Source organism: Vitis riparia, chromosome 7, assembly GCF_004353265.1.
Source record: "Vitis riparia cultivar Riparia Gloire de Montpellier isolate 1030 chromosome 7, EGFV_Vit.rip_1.0, whole genome shotgun sequence".
In the NCBI taxonomy this organism is placed as follows: Eukaryota; Viridiplantae; Streptophyta; class Magnoliopsida; order Vitales; family Vitaceae; genus Vitis; species Vitis riparia.
In genome coordinates this window covers 720,944-745,827 of record NC_048437.1, presented here as the reverse complement: position 1 = coordinate 745,827, position 24,884 = coordinate 720,944, and the positions used below count along the sequence as shown (strand labels likewise).

Genomic DNA, 24,884 nt, shown 5'->3' with positions numbered 1-24,884 from the left:
ATTTACCCCATAGTTTTGTAATTTACGTCATAACTTCTAATTATAGTGATTGTACATATTTTTTCATAACTTCGAGTTATGATTTTTTACTAGAAAGAAATTATATTCTCTAAGTAATACTTGTACATATTTATGTATTCAAATAAAATAAGCGAATAAGAAAATCAAAGGGCAATTTTATTATATATATAAATAAAATAGAAAATCATGATATAAGTTTATGATATATTTTTTTTGTGAGAAACAAAAGATAAAAGTCTTTCTATTTCTCTGAAGATCCTTCCCCATATATAGGGAGTTACAAAGATATAAACATTATTACCGATGGATCATCTATAAGTTTGTATAATGATACAAATTCTCACATTATACATGAGTAAATAATCTAATTGAAATCGATATGTTTGTTTGTTTTTTTTTTTTTTAATAGCATTCATATATATTTTTTCAAATTTAATTAAATATGATTTTCTTATATTTTTCATGATAAACCAAATATAAAATAATATTTTTTAAAAGCTTTTTTAGTTAAAACAAATATAATATATATATATTTTATATTTGGATGCCGAAAAAGGCAAGGAAAAAAATATTGAAAGATTTGTGATAAAGATCAAAAGAGTATACCTTGTTTGGTAACTCAAAAACAATGATAAAAAATAGTTTTTGAGAACAATTTTTTAAAATTGTTATTTGAGAATAAATGTTTATTTGTAAATTTGAAATATTTTTAATTTGTTTTTAATATTTTTGAATATGTTTTAAAAATGAGTTTTTTATGCTTTATTTGTAATCTTTTTATATACTTATATAATTATTTTTCAAAAACACTCAATTTTCCTTAAGAATATAAAATATAAAATAATTGTGAACATGTTTTTTTATTTTGAAGAATAAAAAAATTATTTTTAAAAACAGCCAGCAAACATACCCTATATTTTTTTTAAAATATAAAGAAAAATACAAAAAAATAAAATAAAAATAAAAATAGATTTAAAATTAAATTATTTTTAATTTCCTTATTTTAACTCCTTCATGTGAAACAAATAAGAATCATAAAGTCACGTTTCTTGTTATTTTTTTCATCCCTTGGTAACTTCCGGAACCAAACGTATTAGTAATTTACTAATTTTCTTTCACACAACTTTTCCATCAAATGATTTTTTTTTTCTTTTTTTCCTCTTTAACTTTTCGTCTGTTCTCTTTCCTACTATTTCTCGAGAACCAAACATAACCTAATTGTTATTGAGGTCCAGCCGTCCGGAGGCCAAGCTCTGTTTTTCTCTCTTCCAGTCTCCCTAGGGCGAAACGCTCTGATCTCTCTCTTCGGACCAATCGCCGCTATAACAGGTACTTTCAAAATCTGAAAATATCTCGCAAAAACCACTATGCTTTTCAATCTTTCCCCAAAATTCCGATTTTTTCACACTTAACTTTTCCATGTTCGGGTAGAAGTTATTGAAATTTACCAGGGTTTTGCATGATCAACTTACAAAACCCTAATCAGTGGTGAAGGACGAAGATTGATGTGGAGTTAAGTGTTTTGAGGATCGCCAAAAACCAGTATACGGATCCGTAAAGGGAATTGATTTTGGGTTAGGATTTTTCTCCATCGGGAATATTTGAAAATTTTCTCCCATTTTTTTCTCATTCTGCTTATCTTATTAACGGCGTGTTCTTGGGTATTTATTTGGATCAGGATATTCACTACAATAATTTTAGTTATTTCGTGTGATCGTTATTATATTTGATTATTTGCATTGAAATATTTATGTATAGTGGTTTTCTGTATTCATCTATTTAAAATTTATATTGATTTATAGCATAAATAAGTGGGTATTAATTTATTCCACCGCAAAGAATGTGGTAACCTCGTGATTAGCGAATATTTGCATATTTCGATTATTTGTGATTACAAAAACATGAACAGCACTCTTCTGGAACCCAGTGTTATTTTCAAAACTATTTTGCTTTTTTTTTTTTTTTTAATATATGTTCTTTTCCAATTATGAGAGCATTTTCCATAGCATTGCCAAGTTGGCAGTTCTGTCGAAATTCCAAATTATGCGTTTGATATACCTAAATGTTGTTATTGGTTGAAGCTGCAACTGAATGTTGTTGTTGCTTGAAATTTCAAATTATTTGGTTAGCATGGTAGTTGCTGCTTTATAAATGTCTAGATTTCAAAATATTTGGTGGCATGTTTGACAATATGTTGAAAAACAGTTCTCAAAAATCAGATTTTGAGAACAGTTCTTACAAATGATTTTTTTCAATTATTTAAAGGAAGAAAATTGTGTTTGAGAATTCAAATATGACTCTTGGCCTATTATCTATGAAGGCCATGTGCACCTATGTGCAATGCAAAAGTTCTTTGCATATTTTCTATACTTTACAAAAATCTCCTTAAATGCCTCAAATTCTTTCTCAAAAATCATCTTGTTTTTAGAACAAATTCCAATAAAATTGTTTTCAGTCAGACCTGTTTTTGAAGTTGGAAAACTGTTTTTGTTCTAAAAAAAATAGAGAAATGTTTTTAAAAACAGTTTTCAAACTTGCCCTTTGCTTCCATGACCTGATTGTAGTTATCACTTTATAAACTTTCTCATGCAACTGTGCAATTAGGCACTGTTCTAACTGTTTCGTGGTTTGCTTCTTTCCTACCAGCAAAAGAGAGCTTGGAGAAGGATTACTTTGGCACTCAATTTTTCACCTTTTAGCTTGGTGGGCAGATAGGGAGATGTTGAGGTTCCATGTTGGAGGTAAAGTAGTGGAGGATGTTGATTTGTTGAGGAAGAGGCACTGGCCTTGGCGCTTGGATGTATGGCCTTTCGCCATCCTCTATACCATTTGGCTAGTCACCGTTGTTCCCAGCATTGACATATCCGACGCCATCATAGTTTTTGGTGGACTCGTGGTACTTCATATTCTGGTCGGGCTCTTCACTGCTTGGTCAGTGGAATTTAGATGCTTTGTTCAGTATAGTAAGGTATGCAGTATGCTGAAGTCATGAATCAAACAAATTTTCTTTTGGGTGAGATGTATTTTGTACACAGGTTTTTCCTATGTGGCACTAATGCCATCTACTTTAAACTTTTTGATTCATATTATTAGTTGTTCAGGTTTTTAACTGATTGATCATTTTTGAGATGATAAAGGTGTAAAAGCAAGTGATGGGATTGATCATGCAGATGTTTATAGGTCTTCAGATATATTCTCTTTAGTAATTGACCTTACAACATTTGTTAGACCATTTAACCATTACTACTTTAATCATCACAGGAAAGCAAGTCACTGATTGGTTTCATAAAGTTAGTTGTATCTGTTACAGTAATGATATAGTGACTAACATATTTAAACCCAAAGCTAATTTAATAGTATTTTAGGTCCATGTAGAGAATGATCCATTAACCTAGTGCACACTTTGTTAGCTTGCTCATCTCATTTTAAAATCTTTCATAAAATGCATGTGGTTTTCAAATTAAAGACTTGACAAAAAATTCTGATTAAAAGATTTAGTTCACATCATGCGATGGTGTGTATGATATTATAAAATTTCTTGAAATTTAAAGAGAATTTTAGGGAATTTGGAGAATTCACAAAATTGTAAGTTCCAAAAAGATGTAGAGCTTCAATAACACATATTTTAAGGTAATAGAGTTTAGTAATTTTAGAGGTAGTTATCTTTGAGAGACTAGTAAAAGGTGAAGGAGAGAAAAATTGAGAATTCACTTTCAATTTAAAATTGAAGATAAATGTGCACAGAGTGCTGGAACTTACCTACTTTGATAGATTAAAAATATTGATGCAAAAAATTGTTCCAACAGTGTAGCAACTAGGTGCACCTACAAAAGAATTACAATATGTGCTATTTTGACTGCCCCCTGTTTTTTAAATTTTTAACCTTTCTGGATCTCTAGTTGCTGGGTTCTGATGCTTCTTTTAGAATTCTCTCTCTCTCTCTCTCTCTGTCAATTCTTGAATGTGTCTTTTTGGTGATAGATTGGATGTATTTTGCTTGCCTAATTGTTGTAAATAATCTTATAATATGTAAAGATACTAATTTTGGTTTGCAGGTTAATAGCATTCAACAAGCTGATGCTTGCAAAATAACTCCAGCAAAATTCTCTGGATCTAAGGAAATTGTACCACTTCATTTTCGTAAATTAGTAAGTCCAACATTAATTTCAAATTCTAAAATCAAGTTTCACTTTTCAAGAGCTGTCACATGATATATGGAAAATGTAATTTCATACTGTATTTCTTTCCTGACAAGGTACTTGAAATTAACGTTTGGTATTTAGTATTATTTAGCTGTCATGGTCTTCTTATCTCTACTTGGGGCTCTGTTATATGGGTTTTATTGTGTAAACTGCTGCAAAAAATGGATCTCATGAAGTTTATGTTAGAAATAAATCAGATATGGGGGAAATCTATTGATAAAACGGGGTGTTCTTAATAATCTTGTCAATCTTTGGAAAAATGTTTGAGGTTTAGTGAGGTACACAAAATGTAGATCAGCAAGCAACAATTCAAGCAATCTGATTTGAATTGCTTGAAATTTAAAAAATGCGTACTAGATGCTAAGAATCCAGGTGAAAAGAGACCTTTTTTTTTATATTTTTTATTGGGTTGAAATAAGAGCATTGAAAGGACAGCGATAATTCATGGTTCATGTCACCTGCTAGGATGGTGCAGTTGTGTAGGTTCAGTTTCTATGATGGTGGCAGTGCCACAATTCTATTATCATGCTACTTTATGAGACAAATTTTATGTATTGAAGTAGTGCTGCCATTGCAATGTGGTGGTTATGTGTTGCCATCTATCATGTACCATCAGATACCTATGCATTTTGGCTCTAGATTTGGTGCTTTGGTGGCTAAATCATGATGCCAACTTTGGCTCTTGGTAAGGTGTCATAGGCGCAAAAACTCCCGTATAATTTTCGCATCTGTGCAATGCCTAGACATGAGATTAGATCAAAGGAACCCATACAAGCACACACAGAATTACAGGGCACCAACCCCCAACTAGTATTTTATTACTTCTTTGAATAAGAATATAAGACATGAATTAGGAAGACTCCCACAATAGCACTGGAAAATTCATGCTCTCTCAAGATCTCCCTCTCTAGATCCCTCTGATTGTGTGTGTCAAGGAGGCTTTTCTATCCCCCCTTTTATAGAGTGGCTGCCACCCATTCCTTGTTAGACTAGGACTCCTCATCCTAGTTCTACTAGGACTCTTCTTGATAGTTGTGGCACCAACCACTCTTACTAGGACTATGAGTTCTACTCAAACTACAATTACAATCACAATAGGAATGAGACTCTACTCATGCAGGGCTCACAATCTCACTTTGACCAACTATTTCATGTTGCTGCCACATGAATCTATGTATAGCTCATGTGCCTTCTAAACTCTCTTTTGGCCCACACATCCGAGTCACATCCATGTCGAGGCTACATGCTCTTGCACTCATCATTTTGCTGCTGTGTGTGTCCATGTGAGTAGCTCTTGTGCGTGCCAAGCCCTCTTCTTGGTTTGCATGTCTGAGTCTCATCCAAGTCGAGGCAACCATCTGTTTCTATGCCCACACCCGATGTCGTTGCGCCTATAGGTTGCATCACATCCTGGCTCCTTGCCCATGGCTTGCATACTTTATCAAGGGTCACTACCACCCCTTGCTCATGTCTGAAGCCCACACTTCTTCATGTTGCCTCTATGGCACCGTGTCACAATCCTTCCTTCTCTTGGTGCAACAACGAGTCGTGGCATTGTGCCCATGACTCCTCATCTATGCATGGGGCATTACACCCTCATGTGTTGCATTTTACATCGTGTCTTGAGTCGGCTTTGTTGCTGTTGCATCTCCATGCTACATCCAAGCAACATGCCATGGCATTGTGCCCATGGCTCTTCAAGCCGCCTTCCACAAGGCATTGCGCCCTTTTGCCACAGTTGGGAGGGGAGTCTGCATCACGCCCCGTGCCATTGTGGCCACTGGTTGCATACCTCCACATGTCATGGAGCCCATCTGCAGGTGCCAACAAGGCTCATCCCCCATGTGCCTTGCTCGTGTCAGAGGCCTTACACTTGGGTGTGGCCATGCCTAAGCTACCACACCTCACCTTGAGTCACCTACTCCCCCTTAAAGAGCATTTTAGGTTGTGGTGACTTGAGGAGGACTAATGGATTTATTTAATAATTCAAAAAATACATAATTTTCCTAGAAAGCCTCTCGTTCTTGTGCGCGCGCCCTGTGCATGTGTGCTGTTGTTGTGCGTGTGTGTGCCTTGTGCATGTGGCTATTGTGTGCGTGGCTGTGCATGTGCCCCATGTGCATAGCTCGTGCATGCATCCCATGTGTGGCCCATGCATGCACCTATGTGCGACCCCTTTGCACCTTCCCTAAGTGTTGCAACCCTTTTGCCTAACTGATGCCAAAAACCCTCTGTCACCTTGTTCCTTTAGGGCTTCCCTCATGGGTGCAAGGTGCCTACCCATGGACCCTTAGTGGCATTAGTGTTTGGGCGAAGGCATGCGTGTTGACATAAGGACCTAGTGTATTTAGAACAGTTGGATGATTGATGGATTGGTGCTTGACTTAGTAGAAAAGAAAACACGGATTGTGTAGACTTTGAGAGCAATAAGGTTGTTGATAATGCCAAACTTGCTAGCTTGCAAATCAAAGGTTTTGACTTGCCAAGAGGTATTCGATTGATGTTTAGATGTGTACTAGCAATTTATGTGGTAACAACAATCGACCTGTGATCCCAATATCCAATACCATTTAGAGTAGTTTCGGATAAAAATATTCCTATTTCTTCAATTCTCGGTTCTACTCGTCCTTTCTCTTGGAACTTTAATTTCCGCTGTAACCTTTCCGATTTTGAGATAGAAGATTTAGAAGGCCTCATGTAGTCACTTGATGGTTTGCATCTATCACCTTCGATTTCAGATGCGAAATCCTAGTCTTTATCTTCTTTAGGGCTTTTTTCAGTCAAATCTTTCTTTCTAGCCTTATCCCAATTTTCTGGTTCTCCTCTAGTTTTCCCTACTAAGTTTGTTGAGAATTCTCAAGTCCCTTTCAAAGTCAAGTCCTTTGTCTGGTTAGTGGCACACAAGAAGTAAATACTAATGACTTGCTACAATTGAGAAAACCCTACAAAGCTCTTAGTCCTGATATTTGTAAACTGTGTATGAAGTATGGAGAATTAGTAGATCATCTTTTCCTACATTGCTCTTTGACGATGGGGTTGTGGCATAGATTATTTCAGTTAACCAAGATGGATTGGGTTCCCCCGAGGAGCATTTTCGACATGCTGTCCATCAATTATAATGGTTTTGGTTTATTTAAAAGAGGGATAGTTTTGTGGCAAGTTGCGAGCATCGCTTTAATTTGGGTTGTGTGGTGGGAAAGAAATGTGAGGATTTTTGAGGATAACCAAGGAATTCAGAGTATCTTTGAGATTTTATTCATTTCCTTGCTTCTCTTTGGGCTTTCTGTTCCAAGGTTTTTAAGGGGATTCCCTTTAATGTGTTACAACTTGATTGGATAGCGGTGTGCAATTCCAAAGGGTTGGTCTAATCTAGAGAGTTTTTATGTTTTTACTGTGTATTTTCTTGTTTTTGTATTCTTGTAGTTTAGTTTTCTTTGGTGGGAGGATTCCTCATCCTTCTTTTGTACTTCTTTTTTCTATCAATATATCCCTTTGTCGTTTCCTATAAAAAAAAACAATCGACTTGTGAATTTTTGACATTGCCATTTTAAACTATTAATATCATAGACCAGCATGTATTCTTATCAATAATTAGGAAATCTTTCTTTAAGTTTGTTATTCTTGATACTAACCTGTTTTTGTACAAAGGGCATACAGTGCGCAGTTTTCTTAGATTATTTCTTCTTTATTTTTAAAATTTATTTATTTTTTACATTCATACTGAGAATTCAAAAGCAGGGTAAGTAATGATAACTTTTGGGGTATCTAATTCTTTCCATTATGTTGTTTTAAAAGTTTTTTTCCTTAATGAGGTAAATTGTGCAATTTATTACTCTTGTAGAATTATTTTTTCCAGCTGTTGACTCAGTGTTTCATGTGTTCAGCTGGTAGGTTCTTCATCCTCAGATGTAGAAGAGATTTACTTCGATTTCAGAAAGCAATGCTTCATCTATTCAAAGGAGAAGGAGACATTCTTCAAGCTTTCTTATCCTTCCAAGGAAAGCTTCGGCTACTATCACAAAAGTACTGGACACGGCTCAGAAGCTAAAGTTGTTGCTGCTACTGAGAAGTGGGGACGGAATGTGTGAGTTTTCTTTCTTATGCTTTCCCCCCTTGTTCCACATCCATCTGTTGAAACACTATAGGCTATAATACTATTTGCTTTTAGTCTTCTTTATATTTTTGAATGATGATATGAGATGATGTAGAAAGTTTTCCTCATTGACAAAGGCTGGCTCATTATCTCCTTTCCTAGCATGTGGAAAGGCTTGAACATTTGCTGTTTCTTTGTCTTTTTTTCTGAGGGAGGCTGCTTTTGGATAAACCCTTGTTTCCTATTTACAGAAACTTTGCTGTGCTTGGCATCTTTCTATGTTGAGAGACTGCTATAAGTTTCTCCTACCATCCCTCTCTCTCCCTTGCTCGTTCGGTCACTCGCTCGCGCACACCGATTTGCACGTGTGCTTGTTCTCTCTCTGTCTATATATATATATATATGATTCACCCCTCCCAGGAAACTGCTTGGTGGGTCCTGTGTTGGCTAGGTAGTGGGTAGTGGCCTTTTGTAGCTTCTCCTCTCACTCATTCTTGGATGGCACAATCTAATTGTTTTATCTTCTCTGTAGTAGTGTAGATCTGTGGCAACAGTGTGGAGGTGTGGTCATGGTTGTGATTGTTACCATGATTGTTTATGTAATTTTTAAATTATTTGTGTCCAACATTGCAGCAGCATTAATGTCATTGTTACATGTCTGTTTGAAAAATGATTTTGTGTTTGTTGAGGGGAAAGCTGACTAAGAATGCCTAGTAGAGCATGTGATGTGGTGAGGATATCATACATAATGTGAGTATGGTGGGAAATGGGGTAAAGGTAATTGCAGAATTTTTTTTTTCAACATCTTGGATGACTGAAGTTGTGAAATTTTATATATTGCTTAGTCCATTCAGTTTCTGATCTTCCCTAACCCATGTTGAGTTTCCATGAGTTGAAATTATGAAAACTATATTGTGCAAGATGCACATTTTGGTCATCCCCTGTTTCATATCTGGGTACTGCTCTAACTTTTATGTCTATCCATAGTTTTGATGTGGGGACACCTCAAATGTTGTCACTATTTGTCTCAACATCCTGTTTTTACTTTTTAGTTTCTGATTAGTTGTATATCAAAAGTCTGTCTTTCTGAGCTGTTAATTTCATCTCTCATTTAGTTTAATAATGCATGGTTAGTGAATCTTGATTTTTCTGAGCATGGTTTTACTTATTATGTTATTTTGGCTTCTTAAATTGGATGTTTCTTGGTCATACAGATTTGAATATCCACAGCCCACATTCCAGAAATTAATGAAAGAGAACTGTATGGAGCCATTTTTTGTTTTTCAGGTTTGTAATCATTGAAAGCTCTTTTGCTTGCTAAGTTACACCATTAATTTTTTTCCCTTTTTTTGTTGTCTTTTATTTAGTTCTTTACTCTTTGTCCACTCTGTCTCATCTGCTCCCTACTTATAGGTCTTCTGTGTCGGTCTCTGGTGTTTGGATGAATATTGGTATTACAGTTTGTTTACCCTATTCATGCTATTTATGTTTGAATCTACAATGGCAAAAAGTCGGCTAAAGACTCTAACTGAGCTCAGACGTGTAAGAGTGGACAATCAGACGATCATGGTGCATCGCTGTGGGAAGTGCGTTATCTTGATGCCAATTGTACTGCTTTTTATTTATTTTTTTTTATATAAGCTGTTTTCAAGGTATTTGTTGAATGTTGTGAATTCTAGGTGGGTGAAGCTCTCTGGGACAGAACTTCTCCCAGGGGATGTTGTCTCCATTGGACGCTCTTCTGGCCAGAATGGAGAGGATAAGACTGTACCAGCTGACATGCTTATATTAGCTGGAAGTGCTATTGTGAATGAAGCCATTCTTACAGGCGAATCTACCCCCCAATGGAAGGTAATTCTTTCTTACCTTTTCTACTTTTTTGTTCCTTGCTAGTTTGTGGTTATGTGTTACTTGATGGATTTGATTTGTGGAAATCGTTGCTATTGTGTCTGTCTGTTGCTTTTCTTTATCAAACTATTTTCTGTTCCAAAAGATTTTTGTTTGCATTACTACTGTACAAGAATGGTTACTTGTTGGATGTTTAAAACCATTTTTATAAAATGGTATTGATTGAAATCTTCTTCTATTATAACAAAAAAGGAAGGGAAAAAAAAGAGTACTTGTGTAGACCAGTGTTTTCAAATGTGTTGGTGAGGCTCACTTCAGGGCATGCCTTGACGCGAAGCGTTCCCAAAAGGCGTTGAAGCGTTCACAAAAGTGCTAGGCTCCTAAAAGGCACACGCCTCTGGAGTCGAAGTGTATCTAGGGCGTGCTTCCGGTGCGCCTTCAACACATCAGTGCTTGAGGCATAGGCGTCAGATGTGTTTTTGTTGCTGTGACTAGACCAAAAAAAATAAAAAAATACAAAAAGGTTTGTCTTTAACCAAAAGACCCTATGGAAAGTGCAATCAAGGGAGAAAACACAAAAAAAACCCTAATTCTTAATTCACTGTTGGTGAATTGTGGCAACGGCTCACTCTGGCGTAGATAGCTTCGACATCTCCCCATTGCTCCAACGAGATCTCCTGATACGGTCCTCAGCTTTTCTTCTCCCTTATCGTTCTCAACTCTTCCTTCTTCTCCCTCTTTGGTTTCCGTTCTTTTCTCCAATTCTAATATCTTTTCTTCTCCCAAATTGGTTTTATATTTTATTTTTCATTTTATATTACCCTTTTTTTTTTTTTTTTCACACCTATAAGTTTCTTCCTCATCTTTCTTTTTTGTTTTGGTTTTTCAAAAAGTATCTCGATCTCTTTGTTTAATGAAGCTGGCCTCCTTTTTTTTTTTTTTTTTTTTTCCCTTTTTCTATTTTAAAAATTAGCAAACTACTAATTTCTTTTTCTATAATTGATTTTATAGTAAATAGTATAAATTTTTAGATAGTTGATTTTTCGAAATAGTAAAAAAATTTAGATAATTAATTTCATTTTACTCTGTAATTTTCTTTAGTTATTAATTTTTTTCAAACAACAAAAAAATTAGACGATCGATTTATTATTTAAATTATTTAGAATATGAATTTGTAGACTTTGATCTTCATTATATAATTAAATTTTATTATTTTATATTCTAAAAAAGGTTATGAAATTAATTTGAGATTTAATAGCAAAAATTTATATAATTCAATTATCTTTTAAATATTTTATACATTTTAAATTATATTTTAATAGTTATTAATTCTAAAAATGATAGTCTCAAAAGGCTTACGCCTTAACGCTTCAAGGCTTACACCTTGCCTCAAGGACATGAAAACGGTTCGCCTTACGCTTTCGCCTTTAAAAACTTTGGTGTAGACAAAGTCCAGGTGGATGCAGACTATATTTCAAGCTTTGACCATTGTGCCATAGGTGTATGGACTAGATATTCCCTTAATATAATGACTAATGAGTGTTTGACCAGTTGTATACTGGTGAACAGGATAATGATTAACGAATGAATTTATTCAGACTGAAATTTTTTTATTGTTGTTATCAATTTAAAAGGGGAAGATAAAAAACAAATAACAGAGCTGTTGCTATAAATGATTGAATGTCTGATAAAAGAAAAAAAATGATTTAATTTCTTAATGTGTTGCTATTATTTTGAATTTTCATCATGGATTGGTTAGATATCCATAATTAACTGGATTTCTTCAAGTATAATTGGAATTAATGCTTCTCTTTTCTTCTTGTTCTCTTTGTTACCCTGCAATAACTTTTGGTGATGCATGTGAAGTACTTTGTTTATTGGGCTTTGGTATTTTCCAAATCCACTTGCAACATTTCTTTTTATTAGAGAATATGTTGTTTCTAGTACTATGAGGTCCTTGATATTTGGCATGCATGATGGGCAATAGTGGGAATATCCATTCAAAGTCCAGTTTATTGAAGCATTCACCCTGTGGGAATTTTATTCTGGGTATGAGAATAATAAGCTCTGCACCTGGTTCTGTGGTATCAGCATCTATCTGAGATGGCATGGCACTATGTATATGACACCTAAGTTCCTGATCAATGCACATCAGACAATTCTATATCTCAATGTTAATCAAATCAACTGATTTCTGACTATGTGTAAAATATGATCACTTCAGGTATCAATCATGGGTAGGGGAAATGAGGAGAAGTTATCAGTGAAGCGAGATAAAAACCATGTCCTTTTTGGTGGGACAAAGATATTGCAGCATACTCCTGATAAGGTAGTTTACTGTTAATTATAAATTTTATTTGTGTTTTACTGTTAAGAAAGAGCTGTTCCCCTTCCTTCCTCTCCCTCCCTGCCCCTCTCTAAATTTTTATTATTATTATTATTTAAATTTGTAATTTCTGATTTCCTTTTTGTTTCCTACTATGAGTCAGACCGTTCATCTTAAAACCCCAGATGGGGGCTGCTTGGCTGTTGTTCTACGAACTGGCTTTGAAACAAGTCAAGGAAAACTGATGCGGACCATTTTATTTTCAACAGAGAGGGTGAATGATTTTTAATCCTTGAGGATTGGTTACTGTTAATCTAAAGGTGCTTTGATTTCTTCTGGATTGCTTGGAATATTTATCAATCCCACATGTTGTTATAGGTTACCGCTAACAGCTGGGAAAGCGGGCTCTTCATTTTGTTCTTAGTCATATTTGCAGTAATAGCTGCCGGTTATGTGCTCAAAAAGGTAAATACATGCTTCCCTTAAAGTTGGATGATGAAATTATATGGTTTTGGCTTAATGCGTATTACTTCCTCTTATTTTCATAGTTCATGCTAATGGCACTAATTGTCACACTTTTCATGTTACCTGGACATCTTTGATACAGGGCCTAGAAGATCCAACAAGAAGTAAATACAAGCTTTTCTTGAGTTGTTCATTGATTATTACGTCTGTGATCCCCCCTGAGTTGCCAATGGAGTTGTCAATAGCTGTTAATACATCTTTGATTGCATTGGCACGGCGTGGGATATTTTGTACGGAGCCGTTTCGAATTCCATTTGCTGGAAAAGTGAGTATTGATGTTCTTATTCCATTTCATGTTATGATGGAGTCTTTGCTAGTATGTAATATTGGGATTGTGCTTTTGCTTATGTTGTGCATCTGGCACATCTTTGTATTTCATATAGAGGGTTGTTTTGGTCATGTTGGGCTCACGCTACTTAACCTAAAAATAGGTTATCTGAAGATTTTGTACAATCTTTCCTCTGTTTGTAACCTCTGTTTGTAACCTCTTATATTCCAAATATCCAACAAAATTTGGCTGTAAGTTAATTTATCCAAAATTAAAAAACAAAATTCAAATTCAGGAAATTGCTGGCTCATGTCAACTGTATTTCAATCACATTCAAAGACATTTTGTATCTGATCTGTGTCCAACATGGATATGGTGCACCTTTCCAAGTGTCTATGCTATGTCAACTCCAGCCATCTACTTACTTACCTCTTGCCTGTGACTGCACTATAAGGTTTTTGGGGTTCTGATAGCTTTGTGTATGATGAAGGTCTGAGGCCACATTTTGTACATGAAAGGGTGCAAGAATCAATGTTTATACTAGAAGAAGAATATCTATCAAGTTTCTGTCTTATGTTGATAATCTCTTTTTCTCTGCAGGTTGACATATGTTGTTTTGATAAGACTGGAACACTTACATCAGATGACATGGTATGCAGTTGTATATCTAGGGCTTTTATGATCATTTGTTGGCTGAAACTGTATCTCATGTTATGTTATTTTCTTTGCTTCTTTTTTTGTTCTTCTTTGTTCTTATCTTTTCAATTACCAGGAGTTCCGTGGAGTCACTGGGTTGACGGATGCTGCAGATCTAGAGTCAGATATGAGTAAAGTGCCTGCCCGCACTGTTGAAATTTTGGCTTCCTGTCATGCCTTGGTGTTTGTGGACAACAAGCTGGTATGCTAATGTAATTTCCTTATATGGTGACTACATGTACCAATAGTCTTTGAGAGTTGGGATTTTATGCATGACCTTTCTTATTCCCAATAGAAAATGAGAATTTGTTGAGAACTTAAGAGTGCAAACAAGGTAGAAAAAGAAGTCCTTTAACAGAAACAAACTAAAAAAAGCACCAAAGTAGCATTTGACCCAAACTCTTGTTAAGGAGGATAATAATGGGCCTTGGATACTTAGAGTTGCCCCATACTAAAAAGTCTACCTCACTGTAGGTGTTGGAGGAACAGAGAATTCATATGAACTCTATATTCATAGGGTGGCATTTTGCTTAAAACTTTTGAGGTCTTTCAGGCTTTGAGCTCAAAACTCTAGGATCTTTGCCATAGGTTTTTGGTTCATTGCTCTTTTGCATACGAAAACATAGGCTATGTTTCAGAACTGTTAAGAACAATTTTTTGTTCTTGAGAGCAAAAAACCAGTAAAAACTCGTTTAGTTGTTGATTGTTACTAAAATAAATTTTTGAGAATTGTTTTGAAAACATGGTGTTTTATGAGAATATATTTTATTGTTTTAAGTTGTTTTCACTTGTTTTCTAAGGGTTATTTTAAAAAATAATGTACAAAAATGGAGAATGATTTAAAATAAAGCATTATATATATGTGTGTGTGTATATATTATAAGAGTTATATTTAAAAAATATTTAGAAATATAGAAAACAGGTTGAAAACATTCCAAGTTCCCATATAGGGATTTGTTTTAAAAAAAATCAGAGAACTCTTTTTGAAAATTGTTAAAAAATGATTTTAGAATATTCATTTAAAAAACATTTCCAACTTAGCCTATATGTTCTATATTATAGCTTTTTTGGGCCCTTTGGCTTGGAGCATTTCTTTGGCATTCGTTTTGTCATGATTTAACCAGCCAAGCAAAGGCTCCAACTTTAGGGGGGAACTTTTGCCTTTCAATCAATTTCTTTTGCATGGAGAACAATTCTAGAAGGTTATCATTGTTGGATAGCAAATTAAAGTTGGATGTAAAAGTGATGAGCCATGATTTCAAGCGAATGAACACACCCATTTGGAAAAAAGGTTAGTAGATAAACAAATTGAGGTTATTAAGAAGGGATGTCATATTTTTTATTTTTTATTTTTTAATAGGCAAGCAAATTAAGCGCCTAGAAAGTAATGTCATTTTTCTATTAGGTGTCACTTGATTGAATACCAATAATTTTTTAGTTTATAATAATCATTTTGAAGGGAAGAAGATTGTGTTTCATCAATATATAAAAGTTGCCAAATGTGGAGTGTGGAAAAAAGGCCTCTATTATGTTTGATTGCCTCTTTGGATGATTTAATTGAGATTTCCTATTGCAATCTTGAAGAAAATGGGTTTTGGCCAAAAGTGGATTAGATGGATCAAATGGTGCATCTCCTTAACCAAATTTTCAGTTCTAGTTAATGCAATGGAACCCGTTTGGTTTTTTTAAATCTCTAAGAGGTTGAGAGGGGGACCCCTTTTTGCCTTATTTATTTATATTGCCTATGGAGGCACTTAATCACATTTTGTAGAGGGCTGGGGAAGGTTTAATATCAGGCTTCAAAGTGGGTGGTAAAGGAGATGAGGGGTTAGAAATGACGCATCTACTATTGCCTGACGATACCCTAATTTTTTGACACTAGTCAAGAGCAATTAGTGTATTTGAATTAGGCTTTTATCTAGTTTGAGGCAATCTTTGGTTTGAAAATTAATTTGGAGAAAAAGTGTGCTAATTCCTATCAGGGGAGTTGAAAACGTGGAGGCTCTTACCACCACACTGGGATGTAAGATGGGACATCTACCCACTTCATATCTAGGCTTGCCTTTGGGAGGGTTTGGGAAGAGACAATATCTAATCAAAGGAGGGAGATTTACCTTGATTAAAAGCACATTGTCTAGCTTACAAATTTATTTCATGTCATTGTTTGTCATTCCAAAAAAGGCGAGTTTAAGATTAGAGTAGAAATTTCCTCTAATATGGGTTTCCGTCAATGAAAAAACCCTGTTTGGTAAATTGGTCCATAGTGGGCTCAGACAAAAAGTTTGGGGGTCTTAGCATTAGAAATCTTTCCACTCTAAACAAGGTGCTCCTTGACAAGTGCAGCTATAGATTTGCAACTGAGAGGGAATCCTTGTGGAAAAGTTTATAGCACAAAAGTTTGAGGAAGAAGGGGATGATGCTCAAAGGGTGTGAGGGATGGTCATGTGGTGGGTGGTGGTTGTGTTGAAGGCAATTAGAAATGGGTGGGAGGCTTTCATGAGCGGATGTCATTTCTTACTTGGCAATGAAAAGAAGGGTGAAGGTTTAGAAAGATAGGTGGTATGGAGACTTATCTTTGGAAGAGGTAGGGCGTCCTTGCTTCTCAAGACAATTTCACTTTAGGGAGATTTAAGGAAGAGAGTTTTTTTTTCCCCATAAATTGCAGAAGCATTCAATCAAGGGAGTGGAGGACGACAAAGTGGGATGGAAGGAGTCCAAGTGTGGCAATCCTTTTGCTACTCCCTAGTTTGAAGAAGAAGAATCTCTTTCCTCAAAAGCATAGTTTGGAATTCCTAGGTTCCTATAAAGGTGGGATTCTTTGCGTGGGAAGCAACATGGGGACAGATTTTGATGATCAATAGGCTTAAAAGGAGGGATGGATAATGCCAAAAAAAATTCTATATGTGCAAAGTTGAGAAAGAATTGGCTAATCATTTGCTACTTCATTGTTGTGAAGCAGTATCATGTGGCAATGGGTATTCTCTTTGTTTGGTGTGGCTTAAGTGATACACTCTATGGTAAGAGGAAATATTTTAAGTTGACATGGATCTTTCATGGAAAGAAACTGAAAAAAGCTTGGTGGGTCGCCCCTTTATATTTTTTCTGGGATGTTGTGGAAGGAAAGAAATAGAAGGTCCTTTGAAGGCTTGGAACAATCAGAACAAACAATTAAATATTCTTTTATGAGCATTTTTTTTGAATGGAATCGAGTGTATATAGAGGTCATTGTACTCGGGATGTGATGGGAAGAAACGGAGTGGGCCTTGGAAAGCAATTAGGAAGAAGTGGGGGTTGTTAGATGGCAGGGTAGCTTTCCATTTGGGCAATGGGCAAAGAGTGAAATTTTGGAAAGACAAGTGGTGTGGAGATGGGCCTCTTTGTGAGTCCTTCCCCTCTCTTTTCTCCATGTCCATGTCGAAGAATGCTTGGGTTTCGGAGGTTTGGAATTCTGTTGGTGATGGGGTTGGTTGAACTCCTCTCTTTGCAAGGGCGTTTAATGATTGGGAGATTGATTTAGTGGAGCGGTTGTTGCAGAAGATCCAAGCTTTCAGGGTTCAAAGGGAGGAAGAAGATAGAGTGATCTGGACAACTTTAAATGATGGGACTTTCTAAGTTAGGTCCCTTTATTCTATGATGGAGCCGGGGGGCCTTTCTATGTTCCCTAGTGAAAGAATTTGGAGGGCAAGAGTGCCTCCCAAGGTAGCTTTCTTTGCTTGGGAGGCTTCTTGGGGTAAAGTTTTAACACAGGAGCAACTTCAAATGAGGGGGTTCTCTTTGGCAAATAGGTACTTTCTCTGTCTATCTGAAGAAGAAATAGTGGATCATCTCCTACTGCATTGTGTCAAGACACGGGTCCTGTGGAACCTCCTTTTCTCCCTTTTTGGTATATCTTGGACTCTTTCGTGTACAGTGAAGACAACCCTTCTTGGGTGGAATGGAGGGTTTGTGGGGAAAAGACGCAAGAAGGCTTGGCAAATGGCGCCTTTATGTATTTTTTGGTCAGTTTGGAAGGAGAGAAATAGGCTAGCGTTTCGGGATGAGGATCTATCGCTTCAAAGGTTGAAATATTCTTTTGTATGTAATATTTGGTTATGGGTCAGGGGTTCCCTAGCAGAGAGTCATTCTTCATTTGTAAGTTTTGTAGACTGGATTGTCTCCTAGTTAGGGAAGGTGGTGTGTATACTCCCTGTATATTTAGAGGGCACTGGTTTTTGGTGTTTCCTCTTTTCGTTTAATATACTTCTTTTTACTTATCAAAAAAATAAAAATATATAGAGGTCATTCTCTAATGATGATAGGCTTTATTGATTACTTAGCTTGAAGTAAGAAGAGAGGACTTGTATTTTGTTATTTTCTCCTCTTCAAGTGTGCCTTTTTTCAGCGCGAAATGTATACATTGTGTATACTTTGCTACTCCATTTGCTTAGGTGCTATTAATACATAGACAATCTAATGAATAAATTTTCATTTATTTACATGAGTCATGCCAATCTATCGCATTACATACTTAAGATGCTGCTTTTTTTTTTTAATTTATTTTTAATTTTTAATTTTTTATTATTATTATGAACTATACAAAAAATGAAGGTGTGATCCCACTGGCACGATCCCCTTGCAACACATGCCAATGACCTCTTTCCCAACTTGATTGCATGAAGTTGTATAAGCTATGCCAACTGCTGCTTCACCAGAAAAACTTTTGCCCCTTGCTAGACGCATGTTGATCCCCCTTTTCAAGGAAATCTCTAGCCAACCCCACTCTCTTTACAGTGTGTGCATGCTCGTCTTTGCTTTCCCTGATCTCCAAACCACTACAATTTTTCTTTGGCTCTACTTGGATCTTCCATGGCGGGACTTCCTACCATAGTTAAATGGAAAAACAAGACTTACCACCACGTTCAGAGAGCAGGTACCTTTCTCCTGCTGGATTTAACAAGGATCCTGGCCAATGAAAATTGCAATGGCACACATTGTCCTCATCACTAGCCACAAAACCCCCTTAGGCATCCCCTACCTTCTTAGAGAGATCCCTTCCCCAGATATGGATTGGTAGGTCCTCCCTAAAGCACCCAGCTTCTGGAGTCTTTCTCTTTAGATGTAGAGTCTTTTCCATGAAATTTTTTCATATCAGATTGCAGCAACTTTTTAGCCCCTGCCACCTTCTCAAACTTGAACAAAATGAGGGAGCTATCCAAAGATGCCGGAGCTTCCCCTTTCAATGTTTAGTTGAACACTACCCAAGAATTCAATGAAAACAGGTTGGGGACCTTGTCTAAAGAACCTCCCTACTTTCCCACAAGGCATCATTGAAGACAATCCAAATTTCTGCTTAAATTCTTCATATTCATTTGAATTCATGTGGATTCGCCTATCTCACCTTGACCTTTGCACACCACCTTTGCATAAGAGGCTTCTTTTAAAGGGATGTCCTCACCTTGCTCCCAAAGCTGAAGATTTGCTTATTGGACTGGTTGCTCCAAGAAAGGACTAAACTCCTCAACTTCTTTGCCAAAGTCTTCCAACCCCTTGGATAATCTCTATCTTCTTCTAGAAAGACCACATTAAATCTATTCTCTTAGAAAAAGTAGAACACATTAGGAACCAACTAGCACCAATGCTACGCATCTCCAAGTTGTAAACTCTTCTTCCCTCCATCCAATCCTTCCTATATGCTTTCCAACTGATTTCATCACTGCAAAATTCTGCCCACTCTAGCAACTAGGAAAGACCTTTCTCGTCAAACTTGATCCAAGAAGGGAAGCCTTGACCCCTCTTTGATGACAAACCTGCTATCTTACCTTTTGATCTTTTGAACCAAAATTTTGAAAGATTTGGACTCAACACTAAACCAACATCTACCCACCTCCATAAGCATCTCTATTGAGAACCATATTTTTTCTTTATATATATATATATATATATGTATGTATGTATGTATGTATACGCGTGTGTATTTTTTTATCGGCAAATAATATGATTTTATGAACAAGTGTCACAAAGATGGCAAACTATAGTACACAGGATATATACAATGAGCATCAAGAGGTGCAATAAAAAAGAGAACAAAAAACAACTCTCTCTTAGTAAGAGCCTAACCAAACTACAAAATCATTTGAAAATAGAGAACCTATATTTGGGTACATCTTCATCCATAAAAACAAATTTCTAGGATAAATTTTTTTTCAAGGCGTGGTTAGGTTGCTTTGCATTGTTAAAAGACCTTCTATTCCTTTCTTTCCATATAGTTCAAAAGATGTACAATGCAACTGCTCTCCAAACTTTCTTGCGCCTTTTATCCACAATGGGAACATGCCACCCTAAGATAGTTTGTTTAACTATAGCAACTCTTTTTTTGATAGTTAATTTTTGTCCCCATTGGGATTTGAACTTGGAACCTCCCACAAACCCTCCCATTCCTTTACCACTTGAGCCAGGCCTCAAGTGCTTAACTATAGCAACTTGCACCCAATGAATACCAAACAACGCAAAAAAAAATATATTCTAGAGGACCTGTCTTGGCACAAGGAAGAAAGTTTTGATCTATAAATCTTTCCTCCACTTTAGAAAGAAAACATCTATTGACTAAAGATCATAACCAATCTTTGAAGTTGATCTAGGGTCAACACCTTTCTTGAATTAGCTTCCCAAGTGAAAAAACCTACTTTAGAAGGTACCTAAGAATTCCAAATCACACTTGGAAAAAAAATTTGATTCCCTAAGCTCCAAGGCAACATATAAAGACTTTACTGAAAACTTATTATATTTTGAGTTCATCTACACGACCTTGTCTTCCCCCTTGTTATCTACCAACATTCCTTGGAATTTTGAATAGAATTCCTCTATATTGTCCAATTCCCAATAATTTAAAAGTCCAAAAAAACATGGGTTCCAATGAACCCCCTCACCTGTCTGATCCTATGAATTTGTCACCCAAGTCTCTTTTGAAATGACTACAACATATGAAGAAAGGAAGGATACACGCAAAGGTTCATCCCCACACCATTATCCTTCTAAAACTTCACCCTCCTCTCATTTCATACCATAAAGGAAGATTTGCTATAAAAGGTTTCCCAACCCTTCTTGATAGTTTTCCATAGCCCCACCGCATGACTGTCTCTCGATTCACAAGACCACCAACCTCCATCTTTCTCCCCATATTTGCTAATAATGACTTGTTTCCAAAACACTTCTCTTTCAGTTGCATATCGCCAACTCTGCTTGCATAAAAGTGCCTTATTAAGCGAAGAAAGGCATCTAATGTCCTAAGCCCCCATCCCCTGTGCATAGACACACACTCTTTTCCATGCACACTGTTGGCTGCTTCATAAGATGCATCTTGTTCTCCAATGCCCTACCTCCCTAGAGGAAATCCCTTTGAATTTTCTCTAGCTTCAGTTTGACTTTCCTTGGAATATTGAACAAAGACAAAAAGTATATGGGAAGACTAGATAATGTATGTATTTTATATGTATTAATCCTGTTCTTGCAATTTCAGTTCTCATTTATGCCCTCTATTTATAGCTTAATGGTAGTGCCCTTTGGCTATATATGAGAGTTCTCAAGTTTGAGCCTCCTCGGTATTTAAGTGGTGCAGGATAGAGGGTTGGACGTATATCACCTGGGTTTAACCATGCCAATACTTGGAATAACTGTCTTGGGGTTGCTCTTCAACCCTATCTATCTACCGTCTACAATATAATGGAATGACAGGCTTTGTGAAGTTCTCATATACCTACTTGAAAAAACAATAAAATAAATCTAAATCTGTCCAATCCTCTATAAATTTAAGTCTCTCTTCAGTTGAATGTCCTCAAATTTCTCTTCTTCCAGATAACCTGGTAGAATGCAAAGTGAGAGAATCTCATTAGATCTTGTTGCAGCTCATGCTTTTATGGCTAGAGAAGAGTCTTGTCCTAGATTGTAGTCATATTCCCTCATGCTAAATCTGTAACTGGTGAAGAAATAAACAATAGACCAATCGATGTTCAACTAATTCAGTGTTAGGATTACATAACACATCCATTTGAAGTTATTTAGTTTCTGAAAACCTGAGTTATCCATCATTCCTTTCTCTTCTCCTTATTTTTCCTGTGTCAAGATATCAGACTATTAGAAAATTTTCAAGTCGGCACCTTAGAAAAGGCCACTTTGAAAGGAATTGGACATTCTCATTGCCATCGGCCAAATATTAGCTGCTGAATTTTGACATAAACAAGCCAAACTGTATAAGAGATCAGTTCCTTGTATCACAACTAGACTTGTTCAATATGTGTGCATGAAGCCTGTATACTTCGTGTGTATGTTGGGGTTCCTCATTTTAGGCGCTATTAATATATTTTCTCTTTTGCCTGTCAAATAAAAAAAAAAAAAAGTGTACGTGAAGCTTTGTAACTGGTGGTCATAAATCTTGGGATGGCTGCAAGTTTTGCTTATATAACACTTTCTGTATGTTTATTAAGCTTAGATAGCACCATATTCGTTTGTTTTGTTGAAACTTGTACTGAACAGCCCATCTTGTAGTCCTGTTAAATAACTAAATGCATCTTTGCTTGTAGGTTGGTGATCCTCTTGAGAAGGCTGCCCTTAAAGGAATAGATTGGTCTTACAAATCTGATGAGAAGGCTGTGCCCAAAAAGTAAGATGCTGTATTTATCAGTATTAAGTTATTTCCCAAATAACTTTGTTCTTAGTTTCATCTTTTTTTCTTTTTCATCTCTGGCTGGAGTGTAACCTCTCAGATTGTTAAATCTTTTGGGTTCTATGCAATTGTAAATATTTTCCTTTTTCTTTTTTTTGAACAAAACTTCTAGAAGGGAAAAAAGATTTATCATAAAAAAAGATGGAGATATAAAAGGAAGGGTTTTCCTCTGAGAGCAAAACATTAAAGAAAGGACAAGGAAAAATAACGCCAGAGAAGAACAGGGTACCATGTACCATGTTTTCCTTATATAAAGGAAAAAAAAAAAATGGAAGAAAGAAAAGTCTTCTGGGATTACTGAATCTGTGTTCTGGAAGGATGGTCTATCAAGTTTCAGATGGCAGCTTGCTAGGCTACTAGATCATTATGGTAAAACTAGTTAACACTGGTGGAAATGAGGGAAAAAAATATTGGTGTTAAATGCAACCATTCAACTTAATCTTTGGTGACATAGTTAGCAGCTTAGTAATCTTGACAGTGATACAATGAATAAATTTTACAAGTAAAATATGGGTAGACTCAACCTATATCATTTTCTATTAAATAATAGCTGTGCCTACCTATATTGTCAAATTATTTCAATGCTAGCAACTAGGACCAAAATGTGACACACTTTGGGTTCAGCTGGAATTCTCCAATTCATTAGTTTACTGGTGGTATGTATGGTGTGCCCATGCTAAGCTCTTTTCCCATTTTGAATGCATGTTTATTGCTGTTGTCATTGATTACATACCTCCTTCAACCAAAAATATGCCAGGATATATCCCCCCTTTTGTAAAGGTAGGAAATGTTTAAATGCGTGTTTATTTCTGTTAGTTGTCATTGAATACATACCTCCTTCAACCAAAACTATTCCCAGGATACAACTTCGATATAGATTTATATAGAGATACAATTCTACATCATTTACATATTCATACAAGTTTACTGAGTTTATTTTCATTACATGTATGCGTACATGCATACATAAGAACACTTAGTTACATCTTTGAAGGATTGCTCCCTTCTTGTATCTATTCAAAAAATAAAAAAAATTTCATATATACATAGGCAGGATATCTTATCTGATATGGGAATCTAGGCTTCCAGCACTCTTTTAGTTTTTGTTTCTTTTAGGGGACAAAATTGCTGATGAGATTTCTAATGTGTTGATGTATGGGCTGTTGAATTCACTGTATGGTCAATTGGTTTTTTCCTTCAATTTTAGGGGAAGCGGCCAAGCTGTGCAAATTGTTAAGAGACACCACTTTGCCTCTTACTTGAAACGAATGTCAGTTGTTGTTCGCGTTCAGGAGGAATTCCTTGCTTTTGTGAAGGTATGTTGGTTGCTTTTTTGCTTATTCATGTCCTTGCATTTTGAACTGATCAAGATACCTCATTTTATCATAATAGATCCTTATGTTATTTGGAAGCTATCTGGTAAAAAAAATGTTATTTGGAAGCTCATGAATAAGAAAGTTAAGCATGTAATTTGAATGATTCATAGGACATTATCAATTATTCTCTCTCCATGATGAAATGAAGTATTTTCTTTGTATTTATGTTTCTTCCTATTTCTGTTACTATTTGATCCTTTATGTGATGTTTATTTTTAACAATGACAAAGGCATGTAAAGAGAGGAATGCACCCAATGAATACATTTTTTTTTATAAAATATAAGCTAGATTTGGTGTGTTTTCAGGAGACAAAAATGAAGGAGATGTCTGATAGGTTTGTTAGAAGCTTGGGGGTTGGTAGGAACTTGGGTTGGGTGTCATTAGATGCAAGGGGCACGGCGGGAGGGGTGTTATTACTATGGGATAAGAGAGTTTTGGAAGGGTTGGAGGTTGAAGTGGGTTCTTTTTCTATTTCTTGTTGCTTTAGAAATTCCGAGGAGGGGTTTGTTTGGGTGTTCTCTGGGTTATATGGCCCGCTTAAAGGAAGGGAGAGGAGGGAGTTGTGGGAGGAGCTAGTTGCTGTCAAGGGGCTTTGGAATGAGCCTTGGTGCATAGTAGAGGACTTTAATGTGGTGCGGTTTCCTAGAGAAACAAGTAATGGTAGGCAAATGTCAACTACTATGAGAGAATTCTCTAGCTTTATTGATGAATTCAAACTAGTAGACCCGCCACTAGGTGGTGGTGCCTACACTTGGAGTGGAGGGGAAGGAGGTTTGCTAAAGGCTTGGTTGGATCGCTTTTTGTTTTCAGGAGACTGGGAGGATCTTGTT

The 24,884-nt window shown here is 36.0% G+C and overlaps 1 protein-coding gene across 1 annotated transcript in view; it reads left to right on the top strand.

Annotated features, from left to right (window-relative positions):
- The first annotated feature begins 1,187 nt into the window (after positions 1-1,187).
- The window catches only part of LOC117917445 (probable manganese-transporting ATPase PDR2), a 34,055-nt gene continuing 10,358 nt past the window's right edge, over positions 1,188-24,884 (top strand). Inside the window, exons 1-15 of the mRNA XM_034833733.1 lie at positions 1,188-1,350; positions 2,668-2,989; positions 4,077-4,169; positions 8,108-8,307; positions 9,531-9,603; positions 9,730-9,902; positions 9,996-10,167; positions 12,389-12,493; positions 12,654-12,764; positions 12,869-12,955; positions 13,098-13,280; positions 13,884-13,934; positions 14,056-14,181; positions 22,535-22,614; positions 23,885-23,993. Of these exons, the coding sequence (XP_034689624.1) occupies positions 2,741-2,989; positions 4,077-4,169; positions 8,108-8,307; positions 9,531-9,603; positions 9,730-9,902; positions 9,996-10,167; positions 12,389-12,493; positions 12,654-12,764; positions 12,869-12,955; positions 13,098-13,280; positions 13,884-13,934; positions 14,056-14,181; positions 22,535-22,614; positions 23,885-23,993 (1,812 nt within the window). The 5' untranslated portion in view covers positions 1,188-1,350; positions 2,668-2,740. The remainder of the gene's footprint in view (positions 1,351-2,667; positions 2,990-4,076; positions 4,170-8,107; positions 8,308-9,530; positions 9,604-9,729; positions 9,903-9,995; positions 10,168-12,388; positions 12,494-12,653; positions 12,765-12,868; positions 12,956-13,097; positions 13,281-13,883; positions 13,935-14,055; positions 14,182-22,534; positions 22,615-23,884; positions 23,994-24,884) is intronic.